Raw genomic sequence first — 27,342 nt, 5'->3', positions numbered from 1 at the left:
GCCGGGCCGCGCCGCTCCGGGCCCGCCATGGCGCAGCACGGCCCCAGCGTCACGCTGTCCCTCACGCTGCCCATCACCTGCCACATCTGCCTGGGCAAGGTAATGCCGCCGCTACCCGGCCCCCACGGGCCCGGGTGGGTGCGGGGGGCAGGGAGGTGACGGCAGCTCAGGGGCCCCGCCGCGGCTCGACGCTCTGATCCTCGCCGGGGTTGTGTCCTTTAAGGCTCCGGGCGGGGAAGGAAATTTGTGTGCGGGCCGTTCCCGGCAGCGGCCGAGGCTCGCTGGCACCCTTGGGAAGCGCGCGTTGTCCCGGCGGGAGCGGCCGGGAGGTGTGCAGTGGGCCGGGGGGGCAGGGACGCGGGTGTGCAGCTCCCCAGGTGCTGGTGCTGAGGTTTGGGGTTCCTCCCGGTACCAGTGGGATGCTCTGTTATAAAATGCTCGGGGAGCTTGTGTTCGAGTGTGGTGCTGTGTCGTGGAGGACAAGTGAAACAAGGGGTGTGTGAGCAAGGAGATTTAAAAAGTGTTGAGCAAAAGTGCAGCAGTCTAGAGAAAAAGTTTCCGTTTCCTCTCTCTGACCCTTTCTCAGTTCCTTTCTCTTCTCCCTCGGGAAGCAGAGGGCTCTTGCTAGCCTGTTCTTCTCTAAAGGCCCCAGAGCTAATTTCATGGCTGTCACTAATTGCTTCTCAAATTCTTTGCGCATTCCTTACTACTCTTTTTCTCCCCTCGTTTTCTTTTCTTAAAACTCAACAATAATTACAAGAGGAGACGTAGCCTCTTATGTTTGTTCTCTGGCATTTATCGTCTGGTTTTGTTTCTACCTCACCTGGCCTTTACTCCCAGACCTTCTCTGTTGGAGTGATAACAAAAGAGCAGGCACATTTGATGTGTGAAGTAGGTGTGTATAGCACTGGTGCTGAAAGTAGTCAGACGTCTCCCTTTTCTTTAGCCTCATAGTTCTAAGAGTGTGTTACTTTTAGAAACCGTGTTTACTCATTTCTTGGCTTTTTCTGTGGAAGCTGAGCAAGACTTTCTGGCTGTTGTGCTGTTACTTTTCTTTTTCTGTTTATCTGTCTAATGGAAATGGAGGAGAACCCAAGTGTACTCTGTATGTAATGCAGCGTACCTTTCGCTGCAAAAAGGGGAAAGAATGACAGGAGGAGACTGAAATCAAACTGACAAAAATATTTGCTATTTGAATCCATTCCTAGTTACTTTCTGATCTAAGCGCTTAACATTTTGGTTAGGAATTCATTCATATCTTGCTGTAAAGCCACTGTGTTATTCCAAGCCACTATTTCATACTTTCATTCCTTTTTAGATGTTCCTGAGTTTGTGCTGGAAGAGCCTTCCACCCTCTTCCTTGCTGTCTTGCACTGAGATTATACATTCACATGTATGAATGAATTGTGAATCCATTGGTCGTGCATGTAATAAAGATATTTGAATGCTTTCATTTTTAGACGTGTAAATCTATTTAAATTTTGGCAAAGCTGACAGCTCTGACTGCCCTTTCTTTTTGATAGACATCTTTGTCTTCAGCTTGGAACTTCAATGAAAAACTTCACCAGAAAAACCCATTTTCCTAGGATTAAGGTTAGAGGAAGGAATTTGTTTAGCTTGAATTAGGAAAAAAAAAATCTTGTCAGTTTTTACTATCTTTTGGGGGAAGCAGGGAGTATCATGGAGGGTTGACATAATCTGATACTTCTGTAGTTTGCAGCATAGACTTCAAATCAAGTGAAAGGCCCACCCTAAACTCAGAATGTATCTCTTGCTACCCCTGCAAAATTTGCAAAGGTCTGACTGCAAGATAGGAACTATTCATTGAGTACTATGGTAAGAGGATAAAAAAGGAAATATTGCAGAGAAATTCTTTCAATGAATTGGCCACTCATTGTTTTTAATGGATCTGAAATCTTGGGCAGCAGGGACGTATCAACCCATTTTGTTAATGTGAGCAATGTCAGAAAGTATATTGGTAAGATGTGCAATGACCATTTAAAGTAAGAGTGAATTGCTTGGATCAATTTCATGTTTGTTACCTGAATATTCTTTTGGTACAAGAATATTCTGGTCTGTCTTCTAACATACCTGTATTTTTAAATTAGATAGCAGATCAGGAGCCATCTGCTTCAGATTGTTTTACTTGTCCCAGGATGTCTGACGATCTCTCTTGCTGGTTTTGGTGTCAACAGGTTGTTTGGGCTTGAGACACAGTTCTGTGTTGGTTGAAACAGTCTAGGATGTCTGGGGATTGGTTCTCTGATGTGTGTCTGATTTTCCATCTGCCTGCTCCTCCATTAGTGCTGCCTGAAGGCCCAGAAGTCCCTTCAAAGTGAAGTGGATGAGTACAGGATTGGATGTGGATCTGCATAGAAATGGCATTATGTTGGAGGGAAAAATTAGGAAATTGCTCAAAATCACTGAGCTGATCAAGCCTTCTGAAATAAACCATAGTCTTTCTAGACATTATGGTCAATGAATGAACTGGAACTGTGCTGTGATTCAAGTGAAATGCTCTTTTAGCAATAGGTATGTCCTGATCCCCCACCCCCTGGGCTTGTCACAGTTAGCAGGAAGGGCAGTGGCACCACCAGCCATGGTGTGACATTTCTGTAGTGGCTTTTGCTGTCCTGGTGTGCCTTGCTTTGTGTGGATCCTGAGCCAGCTAAAGTGTAAAACCCCAGCCCAGAAATGAAACTTGTAAAGGTGTGTAAATCAGAAGCACTGTACCCTGGACAGTAATAAATGTGACTTACTATTTTGCTAGAGATATGGAGTAATCATTCATGTGCAAGAAGTGTGCTTCTGTGTCAGGTTTGGGGTAACTGAGGGTCTCTTGCTCCCTGGGGAGAAAACCTGCACTCATGAAATGTCTTTTCCTGTTTGGATTATTTTATGTTATTCTGCTCTGTATCTTTTCATCACCATCTATAGAACTATTCTCAGGCTGCTTCAGAGTAAGAAAGAAGTATGGCTAGAGAAAAAGTCTTTTTTTTTTTCCCTGCTAACTGCAGGTGAGAAGGCTCTTTTTCTTATAAAAGAAAGCAATAAGTAACAGGATTTTTAAAATTAGAAATAATGGAAATTTAAATGTTTCCAAAGCATTGGTGTGCTACTGCTTGCAATAATCATAAAAAAAAAAAGTCTTCTTAATTAGAGGTGAAAGTTCAGTCTCTCTTTGTTCATACTTTAAGTAACTTGAGTTTTTGTTTATGTATAGATAACTTCCTTTGACTCTCAGGGTTGTCATATTGGAGATGTTAAAAATACTGTGAATCCTGTAAGGTAACAGAGGCATAGAGAGTGAATTGGAGAAGAAGGTAACAGATCTGGGCCTTAATTCATATCCATGAATATTTCAGTGGTTAAACAGTTGGGGTTTAGCTCATGCAAAGCTGATCATATGGGTACAAGTGCTACAGGACATATGTGATCTTCTGGCCCAAGTGGTTACTGACTGTCCTTTCCAGGTACTTGCTTCTCTCTGCCAACCTTTCATTTTTCCTTTTCAGTTTGACTACTTTACTTACAGAATTAAAGAGGAATGTCTTGAAAATGATGAGAAATTTCATTTAAAGATGAAGATTCTCTTGAATTTGGGTTTTAAGTGCAGTACAGTAGAATTTACAACAATATATTTTCTGACACTTCTGTGTCTAAAAATACGTTTCTTGGAAAAAGACAGGAGTGAAGGAAAAGCAGTTATTTGAAGACCCCTAACACAAATGCTAATGTTAACAAGTAAGAGATTCGGGAGTGTGTGTTACAGTAAGCTGTAGCAAACTGCAGTAAGGCATTAAGTCTTTTTCTTCTTTGTCATATTTGGTCCCTCTCTGCACATTTACTTTCAAACAGGGTTTATAGTTAAATGACAAGAGAGAATAGTGCATTGTCATTAATATTTTCTAAAAGTTTGTTTACCCTGCTGTTTTGGAAGGGGAGGGAAAGCTTGAAAGAATCTGTGTCTGATTGGAATATTTAATCCTTCAGTTAGCTGCCCCATTCTTGGCTAATGACTTATTTAGTAGCAATGCATATCTAGCAGGAGACTTGAATTAGTGATTGCTGGTTCACATTTCAGCTCTGTGGTTTTGGCCCTGATCCTTTTAAAAGCTGCTTTGCGTGAAGCTGATTATCCGCAGGCTAAAGTTAATCTGTAACACTTTATGTTCCAATGACACCTCTTCCACTGCAAAGTGTTGGATGGTGCCAGTAGAGATCCCTCCGTGCCTCGCTTTTGAAAAGGCACCTACTTTGGTTGTGTTCTGCCTTGGGAGGAGAATGCATTTCACTGGAGTGGCTGGCTGTAGTTCATGGAGGTTGTGGGGTAACGAAAAGATGCTGCTGCCCCTCTGGTTATTAACAAGCTCTTGCAAACAAGGATCTTAGTTCTGCAGAAATTGTTATAGCTTTGGTGCCTTTAATAAGAGTGAAATCTGATGTTGTGAGTCTGGTGATTGCTCCTAGCTAGCCCTGCAGAACAACAGTGTCACTTTCCTGCAAGGCCAGACTTGCACTGAGAGATGGGGTTGTGTATTTTTGTATTTTGTTACTCGAAGGAGTTTTAAGATATTCATAGAGTCTGTTTGTTTTTTTTTTTTTTCTTTTTATTTCCTCCTTAATGCTAAAAGGTCCGTCATCCAGTTATCTGTGTGAACAACCATGTTTTCTGTTCCATTTGTATTGAAGTGTGGCTGAAGAACAATAATCAGTGCCCAGCTTGCAGGATTCCCATCACGCCTGAAAATCCCTGCAAGGAGATTATAGGTAAGGACAAGTTTAGGCTTTGAAATAACTTTCTGGTATTTACTGCTGGAGGAGATTGCTTTGAGCCCAGCGATGCATGGACACCTTTTCTTCTGTGTGTTTTTTACCAACATCTAAGGAAGAATTAACTGAATCTTTAACTTTGTAGCTGTTAGGGATGTTACTGGAAAGTTCCTAAGACATTATGTATATTAATGGCTAGATTATCCAAACACAATAAGTACCCAATGGCTCTAATCATGGTTTTTAAATCTTGGTTGGATGGTGCCTTTAACTGAAAAAATGCATTAAAAATGCATTCTTACCTATACATTGCAACCTGTTCACCTAAGAGACCGGCAATTAGCTCAGAAGTAGTGTACTTCAATCCAGAATCTTGAATGAGTATGCGGGTTTTTAACTTGTTGTTTATTTGTTTTGTTTTGTTCATGACTTCCTCCTTTTCTTTTTTTATTTTTAAGAAAATTACCCTTAGCATAGAAGTAAGATGAAGCTACAGCAACAGCATGAGGCTCTTAACTTTGCCAGAGCTAGGAAATACTGCAGTCTTTATTTGACGTAAAATATCAGCCCTGCTATTTTGTTCTAAGAGAAAAATTTATCTGAATAATCTCACTTTAAAAACTTACTTAGTACAGTAACTTGTACTAATTAAATGTATGTTTGATACCCTACCCCTTTCCTTCAGCTCTGTTTTATTAGTATGGTCTTAAATAACAGGATTCTGTTAAGGAAAAAAATAGTTGAAAAATGTAAAATTTTCTTCCTGTTGTTAATCAAGATTTTGACTTCTAAACATAACTAGTAGGTACTCAAGTTGAACCTGTTTTGAAAGTGAAAGGACTTTAAATCTTCCATGGTAGCCAATTGGTCCAATTTAGCTGCATTTGTTGTTGATAGTATGAAAAGTTGTATCAAGTGGATTACTAGTATTGAATTGACTGAAAAGGAAACAGTATCAGTGCTTCTTTCATCCTATTGTTGCTTTAGGAGGAACAAGTGAAAGTGATACTATATTTAGTCCAACAGTCAGAAAACACCTACGTAAAACAAGACTTGAATTGCTCCACAAAGAGTATGAGGTAAGGACAAGGGGGAGTGTTGTGACTTTGCAGATGAACTGCAGCTGTTAAACTACAGCATGCAAATGGTTTGAGTCCTGCTGTTTCTAATTTGAGTAAAGGTGTATACTGTATCTGCATGAAACTCAGTTGCACTAAAATGCCACCTTTTGACTAAGGTTACAAGAGAGCATTTGCTGGTGCTTGAAGTGTTCCCACTGAAGCCATGGTAATAGTCTTTCTAGACAACAGGTAGCCAAGTACAGCCAATTCTTTAGTTTTGTGGGAATTTGACCCCCAGGTGGTATGGCAGCATTTTCTTTATGCATATTAGGTGTAGGGAACTCTTTGGTATGTCTTCAATACAAACACAGACATTTTCTGAAATAATTCTCTGTAGCTCAGAGAGACTAAATTCTGTCTTAAAGAACACAGCTCACTGTAACCTTCTGGCACAGGTTAATTTTTAGCATTATTGGTTTATAGTTTTGTGAAAGTGAGTAAATGCTTGAAAGTAGAGCTGAATGCTCCAGTCTCCTGCTGGAAAAATACTCTCTTGGGAAGAAGATGGAAAGCTGTTACAGGGAATGTGCTTAGTTTTTTTTTCTCAGCTGTTGTTTCCTCAGTAGCAGCAGTGTGAAGACATCACATAGTTTTGAAGGAAACCTAGAGAGGAGAATGAGGGAGAGGAAATGGACTCTCTTTATATCCTTAACACTGGGGAAGTAAGAGCTGTCTTGTGACAAGCTTGCCCATAGCTCAAGTTCTTTTAGTCTCTCTGAGAGGAGTAAGGAAAAGATGCTTCCTGCCTTTCTGTTGAATCAACTCAAAATTCATACAGCTAGTCCTAGGATAACATAAATTTCTTCTAAAAAACACGCTTATTTTAAAACGGTTGTTTCCATGGTGGGCGCAGGGGCAGGCATGATTATTTGTGAAAATATGCCTTGGATTTATGTAAATGCTGTATATGGCCTCCTTAAGTAGTGTTACCATGAACAACTCATATACTTGAATTGGTAAACAGTGTAGAGGACATGTTTTTAGGATAAATTATTTCTTTTATCCCTTTAACAAGAGGCTTTGGAAGGTTTTTGCTTCCCTAGGAGCTTTGTTCTTTGCATTTTGAGAGTCTTCCCTAAGATGTTGTTGCTTTGGTGTAGCTAGGTGGCCTTTTCCAGGCAGTGTTCTGTCTGTTTTGAATTTGGAGACTTTCAGCATCCCAACATGTGACGTTTCAGAACAATATGAGAGAAACACTCTTAAATAACAGCAAATGAGTCAGCAGAGGATGACCTTAAGAACACTCTTGATACAGGAAATCCTCCCACAGAGTGCCCTAATAATAGATTCATGTTACTGAATGCTTTTAAGCTTTTGGTCTGCTTGACAGTTTGTTCAGGGTCCTTTATGTAGTCAAGGGATTCCCTGCACTAAAATCTTCAGTATGATTGAGTGTGCAGGTTGATTAAAATCCTGCCTAAAGCACAGTACATGAGCATACTTAGATATATGTGTAAGTGAAGGCATGCATCTGGGCTTGCCAAAACCCGTGTTTCTAAAGTGCTATGGGAACTTGCCAGTATTATTTAATTAATCTCACAAATTATTTTAATTCCTCTGAATTTCTGACAACTTTAGGATGAAATAGAATCCCTGCAAAAAGAAGTAGAAGATCTGAGAGGTAAAAACCTCAGTTTACAGATACAGCTGAAATCTCTTCTGGATCCTGCAGCATCAGCTTTATCTTGCCAAAATGAGGAAACTAGCCAGTCAGCAAATGAAGCAAGTACCAGTGGCCCAGAAACCCCAGAGGAATGGAGCAAAAAGCTGAAAACTGCCAATGATATGTGCGAAAAACTGATGGATAATGTGGACAAGCTAAGGGAGGTAATAAATGTAACAAACACATTTCTGCGGCTATTTTGTAGTGTAACTGTTTTGTGTTAGTTAAATGGGAGTAAGAGCTACCATGACCTTCAAGTACTTCATAGATCTAGAAGAAGGAGGAAAAAAATTGAATTCCAGTGACTGTTGGTGTATCATAGTATTTCCATATAGCCCTTGCAAGTGTCAGATGTTATTGCTTGTTCTAGTGAGTCCTGTATGTGACTCTTATTCAACTCCTCTGTCACTCTATGCCTGGGTAATTGGATTATAGTAGCACTTGTCGACGGTATTGATGACCAGATTATTCAGGCTTGCAATAATCTATACAATATATCTATTTTGCAACATTCAGTGGGCAAACACAGTACAGTTGGCTAAGGCAGATTTTGCACTATTGCCCTCCCTGCTAGCCGATATTTTTGGTGCAATTTGCTGAGGCAGAGTAACTTGACCCTTTGACTGAAAATAGACAAGCTTCAGCATTTTATGACCAGAATATCCTTTACTGGAAACCTGCAGACTTTTTATACATCTTGATGTAATACAGAAGTAAATCTGATACTGCAGAAGCAAGGATGAAGGAGATAGGCATGTGAAAAAAACCTCTAAATAAAAGTATCTTGCAAAATATAGCTGCAGGCACAAGTATGATCACCTTAAACATTGAAGAAGAGTGAAATTTCAGATTAATTTGAAATCAAGGTAGAAAAAACTGGACTTGTATTTATTCAAAATGCTGCCTTGATTTCTTCTATTAACAATAGTGGGTTACTTCCTGCAAAAGTGAAGTGTGGTGTGTTTAGGACTTTTTAAAAAAGTTTTTAGCATTAATAGTGTTGACACTTTTTCTGTGCTATAGACTTGGAGGCACACATTGTGCTTTTCTGCCATTTTGTTCATGTGACACTTCTGGGACCCCAGGAGCTTCAGATTCACTTGTAGATGGCAAAATAGGATTCACAGCAAGAAGTTCTTGTCTGCCTATATTTTTGTTAGGTTTCTTTTCATCAAGTTAAACTGTACTGCCTCTTTCTTTTTTCTCTTTTTCTTTTGGGATGTCTAAGTTTTTAACTTTTTCCCTAGGTAAGTAAAAAGAACACTGTAACAGGAACTGAAGAAGGGGTTTGCTTGGATACTTTTTCAGTATAACTTTAGCCTTAGCAAGAAAAGAGATTTAAGTGTATGAAATCTCTGAATTTGGTGAAGAGTTAGAAAAAAAATAGAGGCTTAGATAGTTTTAGGGAAGAATTCTTAAACTGTTGTCATAGAATCATTTAGGTTGGAAAAGACCTTTAAGATCATTGAGTCCAACACTTTTTTCCCATCTGTTCCCTGTCCAACAGCTGCTCAGTTCCATAAGTACCTAAGGTCAGTTGGCCCTGGCAGACCTTGTCTCACTTGTCAGCGTGCACTGCCCATCCCTGTTCTGAACAGCAGGACATCTTTCCCATGCACACACTGTCTGGAATCAGACCTTCTCCTTGAAAGTACCTGACCCAGGAGTTTCAACCAGACAGCACTTCCCAGTTAGACAAGATCCCTCAGTAAATGTGGTTGCCACCACTTTCTTTTTCAAATCTAGGCTGATTCAGGAAATAGCAACCACCTTTATCATGTAATGTTCTAGAGCAGACAAATATAGGAATGCCCAAATAATGCCCATTATTACTTGGAGTGGAGTCATAAAAGCTATGGGAGTGGTGAAACAAACTCCATAGGAGAAAACCTAGACTAAGTACACTCATTAAAAATGCAGTTACATGAACTCATTAATGTAGACATTGTGCTGTAAGTGGGGGTACCTTGCAGCTTACTGATTTGGAGGGTAGAGCACTAGAAGAAGGACACCAGAGGGGTTCAGTCCCACCTTGCCATGTGCCACATGGATGCCTTGCCTATCAGTGCTACACAATTAATGACGTTTTTTACTTTATTATGTAGCTGGGGGAACAGTGTTTTTGGAAAGACAGACAGGGCTTGGCCATGTTGTCAAATGGTTTGATGATGCTTTGGAACTGAGCACTCCTGAATTCTCATTTGTTGTTTCAGGATAGTTTTGAGTGCTTTTCTTTTTTAAATACCAAGTAGTTAACACTCAGCCCTGGGCTCACCCTTCCCTTCTTTGCCACAAGTCTCTAGCTATTCTTTCTGTACTTAGGAATATTGTTATGTTGGGGATAGGGGGTGTTTGTTTATATTTTTCTGCTCCATTTGTCCTCCCCCTCACCTGGAAAGGTTGCTAGGGATATTTGTATGAGCATTTAAAGTTCTCTGCCTCTCTTCTTTCACTGTGTGATGCTTCTGAATAAGTACATTTCACTCTGAGCCCAACTGCATAGCTCTTTCTTCAGATCTAGCTCGAGATCTTACTTTTATTATGCAGTGGAAGCGTTATCTAATTGAGGCTATGAATTACGAGTCCTGGACTGGTGGTGCTGTTTTTAGCATAGGGAGATTGGGCAGACTCTAGGAAGTGCAAAAAGTGTATTCTGCTTGTTAGGATAGTGGCATTCATTGTTCTGAAACATGGTGGCAGGAAAACTTCTCTCTCTATGAAGTGTATTGTTAACAAAGGTGCCTGCTGAACTGAGAAGAAGGAATTGACCTCAATTCAAGGTTGTGAATCAGGAATCTTAATCAGAATGTCTTGGAAGAAAGTGAAGAAAGACTGCAAATAGCTTGTCGTAATGGATTTACATCCACAGGATAACTATGCTTTAAAAACAAGCCAAAAACCCACAAAGTAATCTTGCTCTAATTTGGAATGGAGGAAGCTGTTCAACATTAGTTTTGCTGATACCTGCACATTGTAATGTTAATGTACTTAACGTACTTAGTCATGTGGAAAAAAAAACATGGAATTGCCATTAGGACATCTCCTTAATGACTTTCTGTGCTAACTAACATAGCTGTGTTTATTTCCCTAGATAGGACACTTGCAATGTATTTTGGGAATATAAATAAAAAATGTCTGTTCGCTATTCAGTTTTGCAAACCATTTCCCATGGTGATTTTTAAGTGGTGTCCCTGTCTGAAGGCTGTTTCCTGCCTGCACATTTCTAGTTCTGTCTCTTTAAAAAGGAGAAACAGCTTGTCCTATAAATATTAGAAGTCATTTTTGTTTCACTGTATACTTATTTTTTTCCTTTTCTTTTCCTTAGGCAAATAAGAAACTGAGCATGGAAAACAATAGCCTTTTAAGAGAGAATTTGCGACTAAAAGCTGAAGTTGATAGTAGATCACCCCAAAAGTATGTGAATATTTTAAAAGCTACTGTCTTTTATTTATAGACTGTTTAACTGTTGTAGGCCTGTTTAACCTAAAACTGTGGTGGTGTACATGGTGTTGCATATGTGTCTTCAGGTAGACTTTGGGATTTTTATCCTCATGGACTTAGGTGAAAAATGAAACTTACAAAATAGCAGCAAGTGGGTGAGAAATGCAACTTAGAGAATCACAGCAAGTCCACAGTGGAGGAATATGACTTGACTACAAGTGCTGTTCCTTTGTTATGTGGCCAGTATTGAAGTACTGGATTTGTATTGAAACACTGGATTTGTGTCTGAGCAACATATGCAGAATTGAGCTTCTGCAGCATGAGAACATTCTCAGACCTGACATTTGCGTTTAATACTTTGTTTTAAACAGTTATAACACCAAAAGCAAAAACTGCACCATACTCATTAGAGCTGTGTTCTAAGGTGCCTCTTCTTGGGAGTACTTTGTGAAGCAATAATAATGATATTTTTGAAGTTATTTTCCTTTCTTTCATTGGTTTTCTACCTTTCTTCTCTCGTTTGTTTAGATATTCAAAAGCTAATAGCTCTGTTGGCCAAAGGTTTATACAGAAATTTTGAGGAAGGGGATTGGGAGGCACCTGTGTAATGTGAAAAGAGAGCTCTCTGGATTTGTTCTAGTTCTGGCAACACGCCTGCTGGAAGAGAAAATTAATCTTTGTAGAAGAGCTCACTTGCCACACTGCTTGTTGTTAGAGACAACAGGAAAGAAGATGCATGATCCTTGTGCTGTGGATACATGAAAGCACATTGTGTCCTGAAGACCCCTAATAACATAGAGCCCTGTTTAAGGCTGTGGCAATGGCTTTTGTGGCAGGGTGTATCTTTTCCCATAAGACTCAAGAGTGAGTTGGCAAGGATAGCAAACTTAAAAAGTAAATAGATATAACTAAATAAATCCTAGAAAAGAAAATCTACAAGAGACCAGATAATCTAAATTGATTTTTACTTTTCTGATATCAGGTAAACTCCCTAGTGGAGACAATTTCCCTTTCTTATAGCTTGTACATGCTTTCCCATGGTTGCCTAAAACAATAGCCTGTCACTTTCTGCTTTAGAAGCCCAGATACAGCCAAATGTCATTACAAATTGGACAGTGTCAGGGTCTGTCTTGCAATCCAGATACCACCTAGATTGGCCTGTCTGTGTCTCTGCTATTATTTTTTTATTATTATTTTTAGTCTCCTGAACAAATATCACATTCTGCCTCCCTATTGGGAATTTTCTTTGGCTGTTATAACTCTAGAGCTGTGCATGGGATTTAGGACATTAATTGAATCAAACTTAAACTGGGCTAGGAACAGTTCAAACACCTCAGGAGTTTGTATTTCTGTACCTGATTCTGCTGTATTGAGTCTTGCCTTTGCTTTGAGCCCAGTGTGTGCTACAAGAATTCAGGTACATGCAAGGAAAAACTTGTCCTGAAAAAAAATCCTTCAGCACATTAAATTTAGCAAATTTGTTTCATCCAGCCTATACCCATTCATTCCTCATCACATCTGAAAGATTGAATTTGTCCAGGTCTTCTAGATACTTTCGACTTGAGAGGAAAAGTGAACTTGTGTTTATTTAGTTTTGCTCTGCACTCAAGAATCTCCAGTGTTTGTGGCTTTCTGAAGTCATAAGGCTTAGAACTGGTACTAGGCTCCAAGAAGTCTTGGTAGCACTAACTAGAGCAGAAAAACTGTCTTCTGTCCTCTAAAACATATCAATATCTTGCAATACCTTTTTTGTTGTTTCCTTTTACATGACACTTCTAGCACAATGGCCAGTACCAGTTCTGCCAAATTGCTATTTAAAAAGTTACCTTCCTTCCTCATTTTGCATTTGTGCTCTTAGTGTCCCCTTTCAAAGTGTGGGAATTAACTCATTTATTGGCTTTCTTTAGGTTGATGTTTTGATGCATATCAAACTCTATTCTTTCCAATCTCAGGTACATCCTTCAGATGGTGAGAAATCTCTTCTATCTTAATGTTGTTAGCATAATTTTTAAATTAGCTTTCATCCTTGTGGTCATTAGTCTGGTCAATATCCAGATCAGACCTAACATCAAGACATTTTCTAAATATTCTTTCAGTTCTGATGGCAAACTTAGATAATATTTAAAGTGTCTTTCAGCTAGGCTTAACCCTTTGAACAGGGCTTGGAGTAGATGGGGTTTTTAACATGCCTATAAAATCAGAATTGATAGCATAGGTATCAGAGCCCAACAATGTGACTAGAATTAAACTTCTGTGCAAGTACATGGATTTGCAAGTATAGTTGTTCTTGTGTGCTTTATTCAGAAGTTTTCAGAAGGTAATTTTTGCAAAAGCGTCTGAGTAGGTCTCTAATGTAATTTAAAATAGCTACCGAATTGGATTTTTGTAATTTAGTGTCACCACTGTTGTTTCATTTTTCATATATTCCTTAGCTTCAGATTCTCAGGTGTGGATTCATGTTTAAACAAGTAACTAAAGTAACTAAATAAAACTGTTATCAAAATATTTTGTAAAGGTTTTGTCAGTATTCAGTCCCTGTATATCCCAACTGTAGTTCATTTTGTGCATTATGACATTGGAGCTAATTAGCTCAGCATAAATTGTTTTAGTGGACTTTGCTTTACAGAAGAGGGAACACTAATGGCAGGTGAATGATCCCTTTGTAACACAGACTCTACCTCTTACATCACAGGGAAAAGTATAATTAGTCTTTTCAGTGGTCAATAAAAAACTTTCCTTTTATCATAGACTTGGATTGTTTTTTTTCTTTGTTCTTACCCATTAAAACCTGCTGGAAAATGTCATGTATGTCAATAAAATCAATATTTCAGCCATGTCAGGAATTTTTATATATTTTTAAACTGATGATGTTGATTTATTGATTAGATTTTTTTTCCTGAAAACATTTTTGAGGCTAGACCTTCACCAGAATACCATACCATCATATAGTTGGGACACAGGTCTGAAAGGCAAATGAGGGTAAGTTTCTAGCTCTGATTCTTGCCAAAGACCTGCATTAGTCCTCCATTTCTCAGGCAAATCAGACTGATTTGTGGTTGTTGTTTGTTCTTTCTTTACCTTTTCTTCTGATGAATTTTCAGCAACTTCCACTTTAACAATATAGAACAAAAAAACTTCTGAAACTTAAGTTGTGCAGGATAATAAAGCCCTATTACTTCCAGCTCTACTTGAAATAGAAAGCTGTTAGGTCTGTTGGCAGGGCACAGTGGATGTAAAACGTTTTTGGCAAAGGGATGTTTGCTTTTTACCTGAAGGAAAATAACTAGCAAGTCCATCTACTCCAGGGTATAGTGTATTTTATGAATGGTTAGATTCAAATCAGTTTGAACCAGACTTCTAGGCTTCCTAGGAGTCTTTTCCCTAAATATTTAATTCCTTCTGCCAGTTAAAATCCCAGTCTGAGAAACTATCTGTAACATGCATAAAATTGTTGCATTATCTTTTTTCTCTGGTTTTGCAAGTTGTTTTATTGTTGCAGTTTAAGGAGGGAGAAGCAGTTCTTCAGTTTTACTGTTTATCTTGTCTAGATTTGTGACCTCAGGTACGCTGAAATCTGAACCTGTTAATCTGTTGATTTTCTTCGTCATTCTTTACAACATTAAATTGGTACCTAACTCAAATATTTCTGCACATACCAGACTACAAAATTCAATCTGCATTTCACCAAACCTATAAAAAGGCTTCTAAAAACCCATATCCAGAGGGTAAGAACATTTGCTGTCTTCCCTGATAGAAAACTGGGCTATGGTCTCACCTCTCTGCAAGTTTGCTGGTCCAGAGGAGTGACCATTTTTGAAGACTAGCTGCAGTGTGGCCTTAAAAGTAAAGCAGAGTAAAGTAGCATATAAATAGCTTTCAAATGAGCTCTGAGTTCTTGAGTCATAGCATTGAATCCCAAGAAAGTGCCCACTTCAGGCATGAAGATCTAAACCTTAGGCAGATGGGTAAGGACATTCAGATCACATTCTGGTTTTGTGAGGTTTCCAGGAGGATTGGAGTTTCTTTTTTTAGTAGTTCTGAAATAATTCTTTCTAGCTTTTGCTATTTGCTGACCCTGGTGATAACCTGCCTTTCTTACATGGAAAATCAATGAATCACTGATAGATGTTAAAATGCTTGGAGAGGCTTTGGATTTTTGTCTAAATTCAGCCAATTCCCTTCATGAAAGTGGAAGCTCACTTCAAAGAATTAACCTGACTTGTCTGTTCCCAGTGGACAGTATGTCTTGACTTTTTGTGGGTTTTGGGGTTTTTTTGCTTGCTAGGAATAGGCCCTCATCTGGCAGTAATGCTTTATTTAGTTCTGATGTCTATGCAAATATGACACACTTTTGAGATAGTTGTATGAAACCAGGGATGTTGCCAAGATGTTTCTGCAGATCACCTTTCATAGGTGATATAGAGGGGAATTGCAGAGCTGGTACAGCTGGTACATGATACCAACAAAGAACTGCAGAAACTAGTAGGTCTTTCAGCTGGTTTGTTCTTGAATTTCCTCTCTTTCTTCCCATCTAACTGCAGAACCCAAGGGAAAATGTGTATCTAAATGATGGGGCTGGGTTTGGTGGTACTCTCTGGCATTGCCCTTATGTCAAACTCTAATAAGCCCTGAGTGTACCTTGTCATTTTCCACTTTCCACCCTTTGATTCCTTTGGAAGATGCATCCTGAACTGCAGGGTGGTCCCCAGCCTGGGCCATCAGGTGATCAGAATTGGAGAGTCAATTTCCATAGCACCCTTGCAGCCCTAGTCTTGGGGAAGTGGTTATACAAGAAAACTGTCCATTGCAGCTGCTTGCTATCCAGAAAGAGAAGAGTTTGTTTGAGGTTGTCTGGTTTTAAACTGACTCAAGGGCTCAACCAGACAGATGTGCTGCAGTTAGTGGTCACTGATGTGCAAAATAAAACCTTAAAGCTGAATTTGAAGAACTGGTAGGTAAGAAGAGAAGGAAGAAACAACTGAAAAATTTGTTCTTCAACTTCACAGTTCCTAAATGGACTTCTTCAGAAGTTATCGTGGTTTAACCCCAGGCAGCAACTTAAGCCCCACACAGCCTCTCACTGCCTCCCCTCTTGGGGTGGAGAAGTAAAAGTGAAAAAATACATGGGTTGAGGTTAAGACAGTTCAGTAGGGAAAGAAAACCTGTACACAAGCAAAGCAAACCAAGGGATTCATTCACCACTTCCCACAGACAGACAGGTGTTCAAATGTCTCCAGGAAAGCAGGCCTCCATCTGTGCCTAACAGTGACTTCAGGAAACAAACACTGTCACTCAGAATATCCCACCTTTACTTCTTTTCCCAGCTTTTTACTCTGAGCCTATGAGTTAATGGTCTGGAATATCCCAGCTGTGTCCCTCCCCAGCTTCTTGTGCATCCCCAGCCTTCTCACTGGTGGGTTAAGAGGCAGAAGATGCCTTGTAAGAACTGCACAGGAGTTGTTTTTTGAACTGCAAAGCTGTAAGAAGTTGTTTTTACAACTGCACTGTTGTAAGAACTGTGCAGCAGCAACTAAAACATCCCTGTGTTATCAGCATTGTTTCCATCACGTATGCAAAACATAGTCCCATAGTAGCTACTGTGAAGAAAAGTAACTGTATCCCAGATAAAATCAGGATAGGAGTACTCAAACATAACTGAAGGAGCAGTTGTGGAATAATGCAAAGGAGGGTGACTCCAGCAATGTTAGTTCTTCTTGCTCACTATAGGTGAGAGATGACTGCAGCTTTCTGATTGGTGTCAGGTTAGAATCATGCTGGACAAGAAAAGGGACTGAGGAGAGGTCCTGAAATTTGAGCTTGAAATGTTCATCTAGACATCCAGTGTCACTTCAGACACTATAACATGTACACTACCGTTCCTGGGGCTGGTAGCTGTGACACAGGGTCTGTAGATTCATCCTTCCAGAGTGATATGTGGGAGCCATCAAAGACTTTAGGTGATGTGAAATATTGTTATGTGTCTGTGCTAAGGATCCAAATCCCACCTGAAATGTGTTCCTGTTCACTTTATGAGTGATGATTTTGTTTCTCTGGGCTTGCAGTTTTCTATATAAAGGATGTACTTGAAATGCAGTGAGATCTAAAGTTGTAGTTTTAGTGATACAACTAAAGAAAAAGACCCTAACACTCAAAAGTCTGTCCATGTGTCAGAATATGGCTTTCCTTTTTGTATACGTGTGCTCTTTACCACATGTGTACTACTGAAGAATTCATCACCTTGTTACTAAGTGGGAAATAATTCAAATACTTCAGGAAATATAATTTATCTGGATTTTCAGGTGAATCTTAAATTTATTTTCATGTGACTGTATTGCATTCTGTTACTATTGTCATAAGACCATAATTTTTTGGCTATAGCAAGGCTCACTGTACATCTGAAGGGAAAAAAAAAAGAAAAAATCTCTTACAAGTGGTTTGGTTTGGGGAGAGTGGGAGAGTTCTGGTTTCTTTAACCAAAATATGAATGTTTTCAAACTCTCTTCTGGGTTGCTGGATCAGTCACTAAAGTACTTATAGCTGGAGTAATTGGCTGTCTTAAAAATCTGTGTCCTTGAAAATTTAGGAAATAAATGTATGGAAGTCTTTAAGCAGGAACATAAAGCAAGTTCTAATCCCTAACTGCAGAAGTAACTTTGTAGGCAGCTTGTCATATGTTACATTTCTGAAAACCAAAATTCCCAAGCACATCCCTCTGCAACAATTAACATATTAGTGATGCTATTTGCCTTTGAACAACATACTGTATTTTTTTAACCTGAGGACACTTGTTATAAAAGTTACACTTGAGAATACAGTGCTTCCTCATAAGCAAATCTCAGGCTGTCACTAATGCTATTTGCATTAAATAAACATATTACACCATTCTTCCATTAAAAAGGAATTACCAGGTATGCATATAAATGTAAACATGTTTTCATTTTTGTGTCAGCGTGTCTGGTAAAGGAGACTCCAGAAAATCTTCCTTGTTTTACAAAAGCATTTTTCCCTCTCTCTCACTTGGCAATTCAGTTAAATTGTATTTTTGCATCATCTTTCTATCTTTTATTAGGGAGTGTAGGGTTTGCTTCTGTAAGACTGTGTGAATAAGTCTGTTAGAGGAAGGCAAAATAAATATCTCTGGATCACCTTAGGAAGTGGGAAAGCTCTTGCTTGGGCCCTGCTGTGCCACAGGGACTCCGTCCATATCAAAAACCAAAATCTGTGTTCCTTTAACTGGGGGAGGAAATAAACCAAAATGTGTTGTATATAAGGATACTTATTTCATGTAACCCCCTTACCCTGAAAATACAATGGAAACATTCTTGAGTTGTGATTCTTCTTTTACCTAGTTTCATAGGGGAGAGAGAAAGTCTTCTGTGCCTTTTTTCCTGTTTCCGTCTTGCAGCTAGAAATAGACCAACTGCTATAAGCAGTTGGGAAAACTTGTTTTCCAGAGAGCAGGCAAATGAAAAATTGTGTTCCTTTTTTATGAACATGAAGATAATTGGGTAGAGGTCCTGTGGAGGTGAAGGGGTCCTTGCCTCCATCAAGTCACAGTCCAGCTAGCTTCTTTTGGGGAAAAAAGAAATCTTACTAAATATAAAATTTCTGCATTGCCATTTCTTGTCTGCAAGGAAGTTAATGGTACGCACCAAAGCTGTGTGAAGCTTAGGCTGATCTAATTTGAGAAGTGGTCTGCTAGCTGTGACAGAAGTGACTTAGACTGTTCTGTAAATCTTATCCATCACTGAACCATCTACAAAAAAGTCTTCAGAATTCTTTAAATATGCATAAGCAGTTGAACAGTGAAATATATCAGTAGATCTGGTCACTCCTGCCCAGGTTTTTGGGGCTTATGATAGCCCTTAGTGCTTTCCCCAGCTGTCCGTTTAATTGTATTGCAGTTGTCAGCATACAGCAGCTTCCTGCTGCTTTGAGCTCACAACTTGAAGAAGCAGAATGTGGTTTGATTGTTTGCTGGAAATGCATGCATGTATCCATGGCTGTTTTGCCAGCATAGTTGGAGGCCACAGATAGCCGCCTTCAGATTCCACTGATCCAAGGGTTGCAGTGGGAGCATTTTTTGAAGAGGTGAGCTGATGGAATGGGGAAAATGGAATGGAAATTCAGTGTGACTCTGAGGGAGGGACAGGCAGACAAACAAAGAAAAACATAGAAATTTCAGGCAATGTTTAAGCTGAAAGAATAAATAGAAGCCTGTGTGGTAACACGGAGCTGCAAGATGGAAAATGGAAATTCAGTGTAAGCCCACATAGAGAATTGTCCTTTCTTTGTGATATAAATAAAACCTTATTTGTCAGAGTTGCAGGGTGGCTGCAGGTCCTTCCCTCCTTTCTAATAATATCAGAACTTTAATTGTTTTTTCTTTCTGTAAATTGAAAGGCTTGGATGGAGCAGGGAATTCCCCGATGCTCACTGTCAGTGACAGGTTAGAATTAGTCAGGGCATATAGCTGAAACTTTCACCTGCCCTCTGGGGAAGGTTAGTCTTGAAAGCTGGTGGAGGATGAGGGGAGGGCGAGTCTGTATCTTGGCAGTTGAAAATGGGCTCAAGCTGGAAACCCCATGTGCAGACAACTTTCCCAAACCACAAGCAGCAGATTTTTGTATTGGAGTTAAGACAGAAATCAGATTGTTCTGGTTGTAAAGCTCAGAAAAGCAAGTAACTCAAAGTAAGTGGATATGTCATCCACAGGATGGGTGAGGAAAAGCTGTATATCTAACGGGAACATAATTGAAATTGTCTATGTAAGTATTTAAACCACCTCAAAGGACTAATGCAATTTCAGCATTTCATATCAGCATTTTGTTTTTGACAAGGTGACATTGTGAAAGAAATGTATTGTAAAACACTGCTGTACTGTAGGAAAATGATTGAATGTAAATATTTCAAGATGTGGACCACTGTTCAAATGTTATCATAAATCTTTGCCATTGTTTTAGGGGATAATTCTTCATGCATATTTGAGTTGAATTGATAGAACCAGCCCCTGGAAGGGTAATCTGCTTGTTATTGCCTTGCTACCACTAATACTTTAATTTTGTCTTTTCATGTATCACCTCCACCTGTATGTTATTTGTGATGCTTTCAGGTAGGTTTTTTTTCCATAACTCGCAGAGAGAAGTTCTTTTGTTTTCAAATTAACAGAGTGTTTAATAGCTTCATTCTCTCTTGAAATGAGCTTGCAAACCTTCACAAGAATGTCTTTTTCCAGCTTAATATTTTCTTTCTTTTTTACTTATTGCAGGTTTGGTAGGTTTACAGTAGCTGCACTTCATTCCAAAGTGGAACAAAGTGAACGTGAAATGAACCGTCTGAAAAAGGCACTGGAAAGAAGTGATAAATACATCGAAGAAATAGAGTGTCAGCTCTTACAGCTGAAAAAGGCAGGCAAAGGAAGCCAGGCAGTGAGTGCTGTTAGTGAGAGAGTGCTTTCCACAGATGCTGAAGGAGGTGAGAGCAGTGAAGATACAACATGTTTGAAAACCCAAGCTGAGGAGACAAAGGCTTTGAACACCAGTCAGAGTCCTGACAGTCTTGAGCAGCTGACAAGTGGTGGAACTTGTTTAGGCTCTTCTAGTCAAGATGGCTTGAACAGCTCAAATACCCAGTGTGCCCCAAAGAAAGAACTATTTCCAGGATGTCACGGGGTTCTCCTGGATGAAAATAGCACAAATATGGATGCCTGCTTAGAAGACCAGTGGAATAAAATTGAGGAATGCACCCCATACAAAGATGAAGAACTTTATGATCTTCCACCACCGTGCACTCCTTTTCTGTCTCTCAGTCGCCTTCAATTGAACACTCCTGATGGAAAAGAAAATGCAAGAAAATCATCAACATTCCTGAGAAAACTGAAATTTGAAGGGTTTCACGACACTTCAGATGATTGCAGCAAAGATTCTTCCGAGCACAGCACAAGCAGCTGTAATAGCGAAAAGAAGCTGAACTGTCTTACTGCAGGAAAATCAGGGGTTTGGGGCACCTGCCCAACAAATTTTGCTGAGAACTTAGATTTTGATGGATCAGAGCAAAATTCAGTAGCTGGTCAGTCAGATGAGACAACAGCAAAGTCCAGTGATAAAACAAGTTCTTGCTTACCTAAGAGGTTGCATACTCTCTGCTCTTCCGAAATGAACCGCACAAGAACCTCCAGCGAGGCCTCTATGGATGCTGCCTACCTTGATAAGATTTCTGAGTTGGACTCAATGATGTCCGAGTCAGACAACAGCAAGAGTCCTTGCTATAATTTCAAGTCCTCTGATATTGATGGTTCTTCAAAGTCAACAGAGTGTGCTAAACTTCTGAATGGAACAGAGAAGAATCTGGAAGAGATGAATGAGGAGCAGAGTATGAAGTGTCCAGAGACAAGCGATCTGGTAGCTGACAGAACTGGCTGGAAACCTACTATGTTTTCCAACCTCTCCCCGTCTGATGTAGATATGAATGATCACTTTCCACTGTTTACAGGCCAAAATGTAGTGGCTACTGATGCCAAACCTTCAAACTCCTTATTTCAAAGGGACTTTTCCTCAAATGTACTGTTCAGTAATTCACAAAGATTATTTGAGGAACAGAAGTTTGGTTCATGTTTTTTAAAGATGTCATCTGATCTTCAAAGTCAGATTAATCCTCCTTGGGTGTCTTCCTTTACAGCTGAAAGGAAAAATAAAAATGTCAGTCAGTCAACCAAGAGGAAAATTCAAAACAGCCTTTCCAGTGCTAGTCCATCAAAAACCACCAAAAACTGATTCTGCTTAGGAAATCAAACGTGACTCAAAGTTGTAAACCTGCAAATGTTGAATATTTACAGGTGAACTTAATTTTTAATGACTTCCATGTAGTTCTGATCCTGTTGTTTTCGACTATGTGAAAACTGAACATTCGCCTGCCCATTGCAAGCTCTTTCCCAAGGAAGAACCATTCCGAATTCTTTTGACTGGGCATTTTATTTACCTGGGGGCTTGGGAGTTTTTGATGCTCTTTAAGTTATCAGATTACATGCTCTTCCAATTGTGAGCACAGCTAATGGCTCCTTGACAGTTCTAAGTGGTCTTGTCAAATTAGTCATTTATGTAAGAATTAGTTTTAAAGGTTACCTTTCCCATTCCTAAAGATTACATTTTGTGCATGTAAGGCAGCTACTGGCCATATATCCTATGGATTGTAAGGCAGCTACTGGCCATATATCCTATGGATTCACGAAATTGCTATAAATTAATGCCAGTTTTGCCATAAAATCTGCTTCCCAGAGGAAATGTTTCTGCTTGAACTATTTCATAGCACTGTACTGTACTGAAACTCTTGTTTTAAGTGGGTGTAAGGTAGTAGCCCCTTTCTTTTCAGGGTCACAGCACTTCAGTTAGAAAAATCACTTTTAACACTTGTAATTATGGCTTGTCTCTTTTTGAAGTTAAGCACAATTTTTAATTTAGTGCCCAAAAATCATTGTTATTCTAAATGTGTTTAGTATGCCTGTATAGACCATAAAAATGGGTTTGTATGCTAATGATTTGTTTACCTAATGTGCACTGAACATCTTACATTAATACTGTACCATTTTACATTAATACTGCATGCTTTTCTATGTGAATTGAATAAAACATGTTATAAGCACTGTAATCCTTCATGTTGCCTCAAATATTGAATTAGAAAAAAAAAAAAAAGGGGAAACTTTTTTTCCCCTAATTTGGAAAATACATATCTAAGTTTTGTAAAGAATAAACCTGAGCCTATTCACAAAGAAAAATTCAAAAATCTCCCTTCCTCCTCCTTGTTAGACATAGAACCATTCCAGTGTCGGCATCGATACGGTTGATGGAAATGGTTTTCAGCCTCTCTGGAGGTGACTCTTCCAGAAAGTATTGCACAGGTCAACATAATGTGATGGCCTGCTACAGGCAGGAGACCTAATTAAGCAGCAGAGCAAAATTGGTTTCTTTGCATTATTGTGTTTTAAGTTCCTTTTAAGGCCATATTTAATTACAAGATGCAGGGGGGTTTTTTTTCTATATAGGACTCTGATGGCATTTCTTAGAAACAGATGTCCTCGCTTCATCAATACCTATGATATGAAAAATCCATATGCTGCCTTTTGTCCCTCTGAAAAGAGTGATAGCTACTTGGAAAATTTCAATGGACTGGCTCATCTCGTAGAGTTAGGTTCTGTAAGCTGTTTGAACAAGAACTACACCTCCCATTGTAATGTGAGTGTGCATTTGTGCAATTGATGTGTTCATCCTGAACTGGGACTTTTCTTTTTTAGCTTTACCAAAAAATCATCATTCAAGCCATGCATGCAGTCATGAAAACTGAGACTGCAAACAGTCCAGTGTTTTGTGGTGACAGGCAGGATGGCATTGTGCTTGCATATACTGCTTTCAGTATACCACCTGAATTTTTAATCTTCACAGAAAAATCTAGTTGTTCAATTTTAATATATTTTTCAGAAATTAGGGAGCTCTCAAAACCATCTGTTAATTATCTGTTACCTGATTTGACAAGTTTTAATAAGAGTCAAAAAATGCTGCCTTGTTTCAACTCTTTGGGAGAAGAAACAAACACTTTATTAAAACATCCTTGTGTTGCAGAGCAATCACAAACACACACTAAGTGCTGTGTGTTGTGGGTTTGTTTCATTTTGTGAATTTATGGGCTTAATTTTACACTGATTTTTCATGTTTCACTTCCATTTACAGAGGCATGAATACAACAGGTGTCATGCCCAAAATCAAACTAGAATAAGGGAGTTTTTTCCATATTACTCGTTCTATGAGCAGGAACACCACATACAGGCTTGCTTTTCAATACAGATGTTTTGACCAGACGTGTCTTGCAGCTTGAATGGATAGAAGAGCCAAGCCTAAGGTTAAAAAGGTTGCATTCCTCTTGTCTTAAAATTTGGTAGTGTGATCAGTGCAATATCAACTCCAAAATTTCAACTAAATGTAATGACTGGGGCTTCTTCAGGTATAAATTTCTCAACTGTACATGGGGTTTCAGTTCTCCAGGCTGTGTTCTGTTGATGCCTTCCTTGCCTGATCTCCTTCTGCACTTGATAAACTGACCTAAACTAGAGCTCATTGCTGCTAATTTTTCATGGTAGTTACCTAGTTATGTAGTAATGTAGAACTGGAATACACAAGATCTACTACTTTACTATTACTCAATTTTTATTGAGACAACAGACATTTCCAGGTGATGTACAGAAGACATCTATGATGTCTAATGATATTTAATACCTCATAAAATTAATTATCTAGTAATACCTACTGTACCAAATACAAGGAAGTTTGCAGATTTTAACACATGAGAATTCTCTCCAGGACTTTAAGTAGCTCAGGGAAGTGAGTTTGCTACCAGTCTGAGTTTGTTGTTCGTGAAATCTTTTGGGTTATTTGTAAGAGCAGGAGTGCTAAGGTCAAGTTTTTACTTAGTTATCCTCAGTTTTACCTACACAAAGTCTTGCAAGTGACCTGCTTATCCACCATTCCCTATAGGCCGTATTTCTGCTTGGCATTGCTTCCTCAGGTGAGGGGCAACCAGAATAGCTCTGCCTACAAGCACCAGACACAGACTTGGGCTGTGTTGGGTTTTAAATGTGCGCTATTGTCTCTTCATGAAGAACCTTTAAAAAGGGGCCAAGGGGCACAATGAACAGTTTCTATATGCAGTACAAGCTGTGCTAACTTGGTCACTCATCCTTCAACCTTCATTTCTCACCTTTCCCCCCCCCCCCCAAAAATGCCCTTTCAAGGCAGTTTAAACTGAGTCTGATCCTAATCCTTGCACAGCATCCAAGTCATGCCTCTGACTCCCAGCAACTGTAGGCTTGAAACACAGCCCTTACACACCTCTTTTGTGCTGTGGTTATGGTTAAAGTTTTGCAAATTGTGGGCACTCCTTCCTTGCTACTTTTTGGCATAAGAGCATCCCCATGTAAATGGACTAAGGCTTCTACACTTTTTCCTTTCCAGGTTTCAACCAGGGAAAAGCAGCTCTGAGGTAATTGAGATAAAAACCTCAATAGGGAGGTTTGTGGTTATTCCAAGGATTGCCCCTCTGGCTTCTAATCCATGTCCAGCCCTTCCTGCACCTTGATTCCTTGCAGCAGTTCTCTGCTGCTGTGACAAGCCACCTGCTTGTCAGGCCTGGCTAAAGGGCCTGGCACTCCTGCCTTTGTGGCCCAGCAGTGAGGCACTGCCTCAGTGTCCCTCAGCCCTAACAGGAGAAGCCGTCTTCATTAGCTGGAGGGTGGAGGGGAAAGCACAGCTGGAAAGCTTGTGTGTGACAGCTGTGCATGTGGTGAGAGAGAGCAGGAGAGTGAAACTGGGATGCAGAACAATTGAAGCTGAGTATTCCCGGTTTTCTCAGCTTTTCTCCTAAGTAGAAAGCATTATCTCCTCCCTAAAGCTCTTACGGGCTGTGTGGGTGCTGGTTTTCAGGGAAGCTGAGAAGACAGGTAGCCAAGCTGCTCCTACATCATGCTCATGGGGCCGTCGGGTGTCCATTCCAAGCCAGCAGAAAGTGCCAGGAGAAACCAGGGACGGGATGAGAAGAGTCCCTGTCCCTCTCCCGAGTCTCTCTCCCCTTGGCAGCAGTGCGGACTAGCCCCAGGGCTGGGCGGCTCCGAGGCCACCCGGCTCTCACAGAAAACGGTGTCGGGGCTGCTTTTGATCCTGGCCGCCTTAGAGCTGTCCCCAAATTTTGGGGAGAGAAGTGTTGGCGCTGGCTGCCAGCCAGGAAAGCGGCACGGAGCCCCTATGCCCTGCCCAGAGGGGATCGTGGGGATGCGCCTGCCCCATCTCGTCCTCCTCAGCCAGGATTCCAGCTGGGAAAAAAAGCCTGGCGAGGCCGAGATGTCCCGTGTCCGTGGGCTCGCTCCTCCCCGGGCTCCCCCGCCCCACACAAACCCTCATTGCGGCTTTTTTTCCCACCTTCACTGTTAACAAAACGCGGTGATTAAGACTTGAAACCAACAAAGAGTTTTTCTTCCACCTTAACCTTGCACACAATCCTTTAACAAATTAATTAATCCTAATGAATTAACACTTCATTTATTTAAACGCGCTACAGTTCATGAATTAAATTTTCATGCAGTGATTAAAGGCTGTTAAAATATGCATGATTTCGTTAAAATTTTATAATAAATCAGGGCAATGTGTTACATGACAAGGCAACTACTTGCCAGCCCCTCGGAAGGTGCTTTGATTGGCGCGGGGGGCGGGGGGAGCCGAGCGCTCCGCTCCGGTTTGGGCGGCCGGGCGGGCCCGGGGCGCGGTGGGACGCGGCCGGGACACAGCCCTGTTCCCTCGGAGCGCCCTTGGTGCCTCTCGGGGCCGGGAAGCTGCGTTTTCCGTATGCCCCACCGAAACGTGGCGTCCGTGCAGCTCGGGGATCGCGGACACCGGTGAAAGGCAGCAGCCGGTTTGCCCACGGAGCGGGGCTGCAAGGGAGCAGGGATGTTTCTGGGATGTTTTGCTGAAAGGGCTCCTCAGTGCGCTTTTTAAATCCTCCGCATCACTTGAAATAGAGAGCGAGAAACTTTGCTGCCAACAGGACCTGTGGTGTTTTCCGCCGGACCTCTCCCTAGCTGCTCCGGGCTCCTTCCTTTCCCGAAAGGGGACGTTGTGAACTACCTTGGGACTTAAATCACCATCAAGCGTTTCAATTTTTAATATGACAACATTCTACACTTTGGCTGCAAAAGCAATTATCGCGGCTTGTACATCAGTAATTAGCAGGTCTTTGCTGATGTAAGGAAAGTCCTCATTAGGACAAGGAAATACTTTTTGTGCATTCACCCAAGGGTTGGTTGTGTTTTGTTGTGCGTTTTGGTTTTTTTCTTCTGAAAGTTAATTTTGACCATTTAAAGGGAAAATAGCTTTTACTTTAAATGGGATATTGACTTTCTGTGAACTTCACCAAATAACACATTTACTGTAGGTTTTGTCTCAGTGCTCCCAGTGACACTCAGGGTAGGACAAATACCGCGACTGCAAAGTGTAAAGCTAACATTTGCTGAAATTAAAATATCCAGAGGGTTTAGAATGAGCGATGAGATCCACATTAGCTAATTTTTTTAAGTCGGGATATATAGCAAACTATGATCAGACGTTAATAGTTAATATCATAAGCTTTAGTATATTCATCTTTGGGGAATCCTAAAAAGAGAAATCAAATACAATGGGTTACAGTAATTAATTTATAAATCGTTTCACTGTGGGAATAAGGGGTTACTTTATTGCTTTCTCGAGATAGGCAGTTCAGTCAATTAAGGAATTCTGCCTATTTCTTGCATTTGAAGCCGGAGAAAACTACGGG

At 40.2% G+C, this 27,342-nt stretch overlaps 1 protein-coding gene across 1 annotated transcript; it reads left to right on the top strand.

Moving 5' to 3' along the window:
• OBI1 (ORC ubiquitin ligase 1) lies at positions 1–22,635 on the top strand. The gene is made up of 6 exons (XM_058825463.1): positions 1–99; positions 4,635–4,770; positions 5,761–5,852; positions 7,473–7,721; positions 10,883–10,971; positions 20,267–22,635. Exons 1-6 carry the CDS (start codon positions 28–30, stop codon positions 21,768–21,770), a joined length of 2,142 nt encoding a protein of 713 aa, XP_058681446.1. The 5' UTR covers positions 1–27; the 3' UTR covers positions 21,771–22,635.
• The last annotated feature ends 4,707 nt before the right edge of the window (positions 22,636–27,342 follow it).

The sequence above is a fragment of the Ammospiza caudacuta genome, chromosome 2 (genome assembly GCF_027887145.1).
Source record: "Ammospiza caudacuta isolate bAmmCau1 chromosome 2, bAmmCau1.pri, whole genome shotgun sequence".
NCBI lineage: Eukaryota > Metazoa > Chordata > Aves > Passeriformes > Passerellidae > Ammospiza > Ammospiza caudacuta.
Note: the sequence above shows the minus strand (reverse complement) of the source record. Positions and strands in the feature narration are given on the sequence as shown.

Excerpts from the sequence above, each read along its gene's own strand:
- OBI1 (XM_058825463.1), top strand. The coding sequence starts at position 28 with ATGGCGCAGCACGGCCCCAGCGTCACGCTGTCCCTCACGCTGCCCATC. Across the intron at positions 100-4,634 it reads GCCACATCTGCCTGGGCAAG|GTCCGTCATCCAGTTATCTG; the intron begins GTAATGCCGCCG and ends TAATGCTAAAAG. Across the intron at positions 4,771-5,760 it reads TCCCTGCAAGGAGATTATAG|GAGGAACAAGTGAAAGTGAT; the intron begins GTAAGGACAAGT and ends TTGTTGCTTTAG.